This window comes from Scheffersomyces coipomensis, assembly GCF_036884675.1.
Source record: "Scheffersomyces coipomensis strain NRRL Y-17651 chromosome Unknown DFJ63scaffold_2, whole genome shotgun sequence".
NCBI lineage: Eukaryota > Fungi > Ascomycota > Pichiomycetes > Serinales > Debaryomycetaceae > Scheffersomyces > Scheffersomyces coipomensis.
This window is the reverse complement of record NW_027042893.1, coordinates 271,659-282,268: the sequence shown is the minus strand read 5'-3', so window position 1 is coordinate 282,268 and position 10,610 is coordinate 271,659. Positions and strand designations below refer to the sequence as shown.

The 10,610-nt window shown below is 27.6% G+C and overlaps 2 protein-coding genes across 2 annotated transcripts; both read left to right on the top strand. All coding sequences in view use genetic code 12, as the record gives it.

Moving 5' to 3' along the window:
* Nucleotides 1-7,163: 7,163 nt before the first annotated feature.
* On the top strand, nt 7,164-8,111 carry DFJ63DRAFT_311294 (uncharacterized protein; the record flags this gene model as incomplete). The annotated part of the gene is made up of 1 exon (XM_064905731.1): nt 7,164-8,111. One exon carries the CDS (start codon nt 7,164-7,166, stop codon nt 8,109-8,111), a length of 948 nt encoding a protein of 315 aa, XP_064763302.1.
* A 1,556-nt stretch (nt 8,112-9,667) lies between these two features.
* RPL17B (60S ribosomal protein uL22) lies at nt 9,668-10,558 on the top strand (the record flags this gene model as incomplete). The annotated part of the gene is made up of 2 exons (XM_064907388.1): nt 9,668-9,976; nt 10,310-10,558. 2 exons carry the CDS (start codon nt 9,668-9,670, stop codon nt 10,556-10,558), a joined length of 558 nt encoding a protein of 185 aa, XP_064763301.1.
* Between the last annotated feature and the right edge of the window lie 52 nt (nt 10,559-10,610).

Sequence of the window (10,610 nt, the reverse complement as noted above, 5' to 3'; positions counted from 1 at the left end):
GTCCTAAAAATAAAAATAATAAAAATTAATTTAATTAAATTAAATTAATTAAAAATAAATGATTTAATAAATGAATGAATGAATGAATGAATTAATTTCCTAAAATCAATATAATTCCGTATCTCACTTTATTTATTATCATTATATTTATTTGTAGTTATTTATTGTACCCTTCCCTACAGTCTTTATCGTGTATAAAAATACTCTGTGCCATTTTAGAATTTTTTTGATACCGCCAGTTGTATGCAGGACGCTACCTCATAAAAAAACTAATGCCAATCCCCAAAAGGGGCAATCAATTTGTTTCTTTTTCTATTATAGTTCGTAATATCTTATTTCATATAATAAATGAGTGAATGAGTAAATGAATATTTATTTATTAATAATTGATAGTGATATGATATGATGATATAGTTCGGTTAATGCAATCCTATATCAATTTTCATTCCATTAATCATTGGATGATACTTCTACTAATCTAGTGACATTTTCACACCTATTATATTTTTTCTGTCTGCCTGTCTGCCTGTCTGCCTGCCGTTATTTTATTATTTTTATTTATCTTTTGAGTGTGGAGAGAGTGGAAAGGAAAAAATGAGCGGCTAAAATGGTAGACCGGACACCACTAAAATCAAAGTTTAATCATATGGGGATGAATTGTTGATAAATTTGTAATGATGATAAACATTACATTGAAAGAACATAATAATGAAGAAGAAGAAAGAAGAGATATTAAATTTATTTAAAAGGGGGATTCAAAAATTCAAAAATTTCGTTAAATATGTTAGTGTCTATTTCTGTCACTAACTTCAGTAAGTTCATTCTGTACACTTTTTTTTTTCTTTCAATCATCTGGAAAGAAAAAAAAAAATAAAAGGTAAAAATAAATAAAAAAAGACAATTCAATTCAGTTTTGGTTTGGTCTTCATACATATTCTTTGCTTATTTTTAAATTTTTAGATTCTACAGTCATTCATAAATTGTTGATTTCGAGAGTTATGAAATTTATAAACTTTTATTATTATCATTTTCTCATCATTCCATCCGTCATTGTCTTGTCTCTTTATACTTACTTAAAATGGTTAGTTATTTTTTATTTGTGTTCTTTTTTTTTTTTTTATTTTTTGTTTCTTTCGGTCGCTATTTTCTCCCTAACGCTTTTTTTTATTTTTATCATCACTATTGATTCCTCCTCCTCCTCCACCTCCACTTGTTCCATTTTATCACAATATCCCTTCTATCCCTTCTCTTCAACTATTCCCTCATCTATAATACTACACCTTAAACCAAAAATAAAATAATCATAACATTAACCAAATAGAACGTAAAATAATTATACTTGAAATGCTAAGAAATTACAATTATACCATCAGATTCAACATCATCGTTAATACATATTACGTTAAAATAAGTAAGTAAATAAATAAATAAAATTTTAATTTAAATTAAAAATAATAACCTGCTTTATACAATTTAAACCATAAAACTTGAATTTATTTATTTATGCACAAGGAAGGAATAAATTTAAGCCTTTGAAATATTACCACCAGTATTGAATATGAATTTTTTAATAATTTACTATCTAGTAATTCATCGTACAAGTTAAGTTAAGTCGAACTCCTATCAACTGAAGACTTGTATCAATTAATTGGTTGGATAAAAAAGAGTAATCAAACAACTGATATAGTAAAAATTAATAAAAATATGAAATAAAACAAAGTTTAGAGTAAAACAAAGAACCGCAACTTAACTTAAAAAAGTTCATGTCATCTAAAGTGTATACATACACACTCTACTACCACCACTTACCCACCTCCTCTTTCAGTTTATACATCTTACTTACACTTATTCTTCTTATCCTACTTTACAACAATTTCTTTTTATGAACAGATTACGGTTATAAATGGCAAACTATTTTTTTTGGGGCTGCCTCTCTACTATTTCAATTTAGTGTTAAAATAATTTAAATAAAGATCTACTCATTCATTCATTCATTGATTGATTCTTTCCATTCCGTACGATTTTTTTATCTTGTCGTTGTTTCTTTACTTTCTCTCTTTCGTTCGTTCCTTGGTTCATTTTTTTTTTAAAATAAAATAATCTGTTCAACGTTCTTATGATATTATAACTAAAAAGTATAAACTAAATACTGTAGAAACGGGGAATACATATTTCAAAGGTTAGGGTAAATATGAAATAAACGAATTGTACAAAAAAATACAAAAATAAATAACAAAAATAAATAAATAAATAAAACGAATGTCCTTATTTAACTCACAACTAAAACAATTGATAGTAAAGATATCCATGTAAAACTTTCATTCATTGCTGTTACCCCCAAAAACTATATTTATTATTTTTAATCTCCTTGTCTTATTGTAGTTATTTATTATTATTTATATAAACCTCTTATGACTATAACTATGAATTAATAGAATAGATTATAACTACTGAATGAAACTTACGAAATTTATCTATATATATGATCAGAGAAATTATATATATATAGAGCAAATTTATTTTGAATTGTGTTATTTATTTTTATCATTTAAAAATTTCTGGAGATATTTAGTTTATATCTTTCCATTTCATATTGTGGTTAGATTAAAATATGATTTTAATTCTCCGTTTGCCCTCTCTCCGAATTGCCTTTCATTTTCTTCACTTCCATTAGATTGACTTTCCTTTCCTTTCATTCTATACTTTGATTAATTTGACTTACGTTTTATTTATATATTTACATTGATCACTCAACAATTATTATGGTTAGTGATAAGTTATCATCGCTTTTGACTAACCTCAACCACATAAACACATTCAATAATAATTACTCGAAATAGGTATAAAAGCCATAAAATCCAGAATAAGGTGGAATATTTGTAATTATGCAAAAATAGTATTTTTATTAACCAGAAACGAAAATTTTAAAAAATAAAAATTAAAATTTAAAAAAAAAAAAGAAATTAAAAAGTTGAATTGCAAAAATTTTTAATAATTTATTTTGGTCAAATGAAATGCATGCAATTTACCACCACCACCCGTCATTGTTAGGATTTATTCATACATGTTTCTACTTGATCCGTCTTTCACGATGTATATATTTCAACCTTTGAATGATATAGAATGTATTACTATTAATCATGATTAAAAGATAGAAGAAAATTCGTAAACCGCAAAAAGAAAAAAAAAATGCATTTTCCACAGGCAGATAATGAATTGTATGAAGAAAAAGCGGAAACAATAAGAACGAAAGGAAGACATAACAACAACAACAACAACAACACATTTTATAAATAATTTAAATGCTCGGTGATGTTACATATGATAAGTAAAACTGAAAGTAAATGTAATAATCCCTTTCAATCCCTTTTAAAGTCAATCTAATAAGATTAAATTTAATTGGTATTTTCATTTTCATTGTCATTGTCATCAATTACTATTTCATTTTATATTGACCGATCATTCTCTATCTTTGTGGTTTGAGATTTAGTATAAGCCAATTCTTTAAAGTTTAAACCTGAACATGCTATGATGTACAACTCGTGGTGACTTATATTCTCCTTGTGTCTATTATAAAACATATCCATTTATCACTATAAGATCATTATCAAACTATTCAATGGATATAAATCCAAGTTTAGTAATTTTTGGTATGACCCTTTTATTTTTTATCTTTAAAATGTTTTTTTTGGCTTACTTTTACCGCTTCCTGCTCCGCTGGTCAGATATCACTTAAATCTTTAATATATTTAAATCTGTCATATGGTTAATTTATATGATATTGAATCATATTAATGAAGTTATATACCATATGGATAGTGATAGTAAATCAATTGATGACAATGATAAGCATTAAATAAAAAAGGATTTAAGCAATAACTATAAATAGGACCTTAATTAAACCATTCCTCCTCCTCCTTTCTTCACTACACCTTTTTTTTTCTTACTTTCCCAGACCACAACAGCCACTATTTAAAATAATTTTTATCATCATCATCACCATCATCGTCAATTTTTGTGAAGTTTTGTATAGATGCATTATTATTATTCCTTATTTTCCGATACGTCTATTTAGTTATTTATTCATACATTCACATGATTATGTTAGAAATCAAATTTATCTATATACATATATATATAAGGGGATATAGGCTTATAAAGAACTAAACTGTGATAGCATAACCCTTATTTACTTGACTTTGCGTATTGTTCCAATGTTGTCAATACATATAATTGTTGAGTAAATGGGATTAACTTCAACTTCATCTCCTTCTCCTCCTTTTAACTCATTTTTAGGTTTTTAAAAATTCGTTTCTTTACGGGAATGAATTTATTTTTTATTACTAACAGTTTTGTGATTGATTTTTATGGTTAGTCCTAAATTGCTAGCGTTATCTCTCTATTTTTTTTGATTTACTGACTAACTGGTCTCCTCGTGACTTTCAGCTCGTGAGTGAGTGATGACGGATTATTTACTCTTACCCATTCATATAATTAGGTAACATATTGATTCAACTTATACTACTGATCTATGATTCTTATTAACTAGTTGTATACTCTATATCTGTATCCATCACAATCTCACCCATTGTTCTTACTACATTGATATTACCTGACTTATATTCACCTTCATCTGTAAAATGTAATGGTTACCAGTAGTCATTGTGATTAGGGCGAGTTTTTTTTTTTGTTACTGGTCTGTCCCGCTAAAGTCATGCTTTTCATTTATTTTCACTCATCACTAACAATTCTTCCATGAGCCTCATCTACAAACTTTTATATAAATACAATCAAATTTTATCCAAAGAAATATAAATAATTTATACTTACTTATTCTGCATTCATAAGTGTTGGAAAAACCTAAACTTACTATTATAGAAAAGTTAAAAATTTCAATGTAATCCAATATATTGGAATCTCTTTAACTTATTATAAAATCTATTTAGGCATATTAATATTTAATACTAACTACTAGGACCAATTTATGTGTAATGAAAAAGAATCTTGCAATAAATTCTAGAAACATTTTCAAATTGAGCTTAGCTCTCATCCATCTAACTTACTAACACACACATATATATAGGCTCAAATGATTCTAACATTATAGTTGACAAAGCTTGATTTTTTTGACGTTTTGTGAGAAGCCTGGCTGAGGACAGCCATTCCGAATTCCTTTTAAGTGAATCTGACAATATTCAATATATAAAATAATTAATTTAAAATTTTATTATTACTATTATTTGTAGATTATATGTAGATATTTATCATTTGATAAACCTAATTTGACCTTCTACTCATTAAGTATACTATCTTTATATGATTTAAATCAACTCAAATTTGATATTGTGTAAATTATCCTTATCATCATCCCCCACATTTCTTCAGACAACCACAAAAGAAAATCTAAAACAAAAATATCAAAACATAAATTGCACAGTTATTCTTTTATACCGTCGTTCCCCAACTTTTTTAACCAATTTGGCTGTTTCCAAAGTCTATTATATACGCAATGTCACTGAGACGTTTACTAGAGTATACATATTTTCTATGGTCGTTAATACTTTTGTTTGATTTTGTTTAAACGAGAGGTAAACTAACTATAGGGGATATTTTGTATACTTCTTATCTATTTAGGTATATCCAATACTAACTCATATAGTGCCTTGTGAATACTGCAATTATTATGTGGTATTTAAAAAAGATGTTAGTTCAATTCGTGATGCTTTTTCACTCTTTACTTACCTTTTTCATTTATATTTAGGAATGTTTTAGAGAATCATAGATTATATTAATTATACTAACAGGGATGGATTCAGACAGTGAATTTATGTTGTTCTAAGATCTTGTTAATGTATTTCGTCGATTTTAAGGTTGTTTCAGGAGTCATCTCGACTATATGCTGTTGCTTGACAACGTCTGCAAAACAGCTTGTATATCTGCAAAAGTATAACCACGCAAGTTATGTATTTCTAAATATATGATAATTATAAATTATTAACGTTAATATTGTAGATTATATGTAAGTAATACAATATTTTCTATCATTTTAAAGTAATCAATATTGAGATTTTTAACCCGCTAAAGGATAACATTTATTAGGTCAATATATGAGTACATCAAAGGTGTTAGAAGATGTAATAATGTGTTGATGTATACGTTTGTACATTGTAACAAAATGAGAAACTAGAATTAGGTAACTGCAAAAAAATCAGCATAAGAGAAATATAAGAAGTTTTGATAACTTAAATTTACAAGTACGGAATATATATTCATATGTTATACACAACAAGATGGAATATGCTACAGAATTTCTTAAGAGATACTTCTTATTACTTCCCAATGAAATTATAATTCCAATCCTATATTTATGCGATCCGCTGGTTATTGGGTATTTAATGAATATGAATTCTTTTGAAGCTCAGGTCTATTATAAATCATATTGTGATTTACTTTTCAACTCAACAATGTCCAAATGCTATGATATCCTCAGTCCCAAAACATTTATATACAAGGTTTTATACCGAGCCACCAAAAATCATTTTAAAACAATTACCTTTGCATTTCAGACCTCCAAGTGTTCATATCCTTGGGAGTATGTCTAAAATAAACGATTATTTATCAGCAAATTATGATTATTTGAAGGTCGTCAAAGATGTGATGATCTCGGTGGATGTGAAATGGTTCCTTTTTATTTCTATCTGCCAGATAATCTCCATCAAATCACTCTAAGTGATAGTTCGCTTTTCAACAAGCTAAAGATAGTCATATCAAATAGAAGATTAAACAATAACTTTATTCAACGAAACGGTTTGATCCATAATGATAGAACTCTTTGGTAGGATATTCATTTTACAAGGCCATGCTTGGAATAAGCAGGTGTTTTATACATTAATATACCTAAACAAATTTATAATGTTTTGAGAAATTTGTCCGTCTTTTATGTGAGAATTAAGAAATCTATCAAATCAATAAATTTGGATATATGAATTGGTTATTTTGTATAGTTTATATAGAATTAGTTATGTTGAAATTAATCTGAATGCGAAAAAAGCACAACAAGCATAAAGCACTAACTGCAAAAAAACGCAACATAAAGAAAAATTATGAGTCTTAAAATTTAATTTACAACCACTTTTCATTTATCATAGTATAATTGTAATAAGATGGATTCCGCTATAAAGTTCCTTTCCAAACACTTCCCTTTACTTCCAAACAATGTTATAACTGAAATTATTCAGTTATGTGATCTGAAATCAATCGAACGTTTAATGAACATTGATGTTTTTGAACCAGAGTTGTCCTCTGACTTGGTGAGACATATTGAGATTTATAATCCAAATAAATATGATGTAAATATGACAAGAGAATCAATTCCAAATAAGTTACCAAGATTCGTTTTAAGTCGATTACCGTCAAGTTTCAAACCTGAAAGTGTTCATATTATCGGAAGAATTAATTATATACACGAGTTTGTGGTTACAAATTCTGAATTCTTTAAGGATATTAAAGATATTAGAATCTCTGTGGAGATAGAAGTAAATGAAGAAGTTGAAGAGAACAAAAAAGAAGTGTTTAGCGCTCCGCTTGATTATAGGTACGATCCTGAGGAGACAGATGATAAGCGTGATATTCGTCAACAAATTGCAACAGTTCCGAAGCTAATTCAATTTCCGAACTTGTCTATGTTCGAGTTTGAATTTTATTCTTCATCATCTGACTCAACACTTCATGTTCAATTCAAAGTTGAAAGAAACACTGATTTGCACAGCTTATTACAGTTCTCTGAAAAGATGTATCAATTCAAAAACTTTTCAAGTATTATTAAGAAATTACCAATCTCAACTGATTCCATCAGTGCTGATAATATCAACTTCATGAATTATAAACGTATACATGGGTTAAAGTCATTACATTTGCTGGGTGTAAGTGTAAATAATTTAAACTACTTACCCAATTGTTTGGAAAATCTTACAATCAAAAACTGTCATTTTGAATCATTTTCGGGTCCAGTTTCATGGCCAACAAATATGAAATCTATTGAAATTACTAATAGTGTTAATGGGGCCGTTTTAGAATTATATCAAATTGGCCGGAATCTTTACAATCTTTAATAGTAGATAATAATAAAATCAAGAGTTTTAAAAGTATTTTTGAATCCTCAAAGCTTACAACATTTGGAGATAATAGTACAAAATAATGGTATTAGTAACGAAGATCTAATTGATTTTGATAATGAGTTAATTGATGATTATTATTATTTATGAAGTTTAACATTGATTGGTATTGAATTTTACAAAGTTCCCAATTGAGTATTTGAATTTCCAAACCAATTGAAAAGGTTACAAATATGGCGATGCTTTAAAACCATTACTAATTGTGTGTTTCCAACTTCATTAATACATTTAAATATTAGTTATAACTTCAATGATAGTTTGTCATGTTACAATATACCTAGTCTCAATAAGAATTGGCAAGACTTGGTCAATTTAAAATATTTAATAGCATCTCATAACTTACTTTGCCGGTCAGGAGTTATCAATTGGCTATCACCTAGAAACCTAAAATATTTAAATTTATCATCAACCAAAATTACCAATTTGGATTTTGCAATTTTCAAACAATCATATAAAGAATATACTAATAATTTAGGTACCATAGATCTTATGATTAATTATTTGCCTTCTGATTTTTACTTGCCAGATAATGTTTATCAATTCAATATTTATTACAGTATAACAGGGAGTCAAAAGTCATAAAGAATAAGAAACTAACACTTACCATTGTTCCACATGAGATGAATAGAACATAATTGATCTTCTTTATTTGGTTTTAATTGATCGCAAAATTCGTTATCATTTTTTTGATATTGTGTTATTTTTTTCTCCCCCCCTTACTTTTACTCCACAATTAAATATATAAATATAATTTAACGTACTTTTTTATAAAGAGATAAACTCAGTGTAAAACCTTTGAAGATTACGTTGTACGGAATTTCGTTGAAATTACCATCAATTACTAACTATTTACGATTCTATTTAGATTTAATCCACTACTAACATTATGCCCCATAGTGTTAATCAGTACAAGCCATTATGGGAACATTTCTATTATTTGTGCTCCTAACAATTTACAATATATTTAGATTTAGATATAACTAAAGCAATTTACTAACTTAGTTACGTTTAAAGATAGGAGTATTATACTTCAATGTATCTAGTCTCGTATTTGTTTGTTAAGAAATCTGATAGTGATTATAGCTTGGTCGTAGATTATCGAATATACGTTTTATATCTATAGTTTATATTTCTCTTTGTAGATCACGTGTGCATTTCACGTGTACTTGTTTAGGGTTCATGCCCTTGGCATCGCAACCGTAAAATTATATAGTATACTGACCTGCATATACTCATCCATGATTTTAATAAGGAGAGTACGACATTTTTAATATATATAAAATTTTTCAATACTGAGACAGCGCATGTCGCACAGTTAAAAAAGTCTTACACTTTTACCCTCACACTTCTCACTCTCACACACTAACACTGAGGACTCTCTCTCTCTACCAAACTGAATTAGAAGACGAAGAAAAAAAATTCTTTTTTCATTTTTAAATCTCTAACTTCAATCACATTTGAATTCATCCAAACCTAAAGTTAATTAAGAAGAAATGGTTCGTTACAGTGCTACCTCCACTAACCCAGCTAAGTCTGCTTCAGCTCGTGGTTCTTATTTAAGAGTTTCATTCAAAAACACCAGAGAAACTGCTCAAGCCATCAATGGTTGGAAATTAGAAAGAGCTCAAAAATATTTAGATCAAGTTTTAGATCATCAAAGAGCTATTCCATTCAGAAGATATAACTCCTCTATTGGTAGAACCGCCCAAGGTAAAGAATTCGGTGTCACCAAAGCTAGATGGCCTGCTAAATCTGTTAAATTTGTTCAAGATTTATTACAAAATGCTCAAGCTAATGCTGAAGTATGTAAAATTTTTCATTCCCCTTTTCATATTTAAAGAAAGAATTATAAAGTAATCACATTATAATCGTTTAATCATATTTATCATTTCAAATCAATATTAAGTGTCATCATTGAAAATCACCATATATGTCATATTTTGAAAATTTTCTCCATCATTAAAATATCAACCATAATAATAGTAATAGAAGTATAATATCCCTTATTAACCAGTAAATAACCCATTCACATCACATATCAATCATTCATTCAATCATAACTTTAATTCTTTCTTTACATATGTTCCAATATCATTTATTAAAAAACTTTAATACTAACATTAACTCTCTTATAGGCTAAAGGTTTAGATTCATCTAAATTAAAGATTACCCACATTCAAGTTAACCATGCTCCAAAACAAAGAAGAAGAACTTACAGAGCTCACGGTAGAATTAATGCTTATCAATCTACTCCATCCCACATTGAATTAACTTTAACTGAAGAAGATGAAAATGTTGAAAAAGCTGCTGAAACCAAAAAAGTTAGATTAAACTCTAGACAAAAGGGTAGATTAGCTTCTCAACAAAGATTAACTGCTGCTTAAATAGCTTCAGTTTTATCATCAAACTAACCCATAACTTCATCATAAATATAAT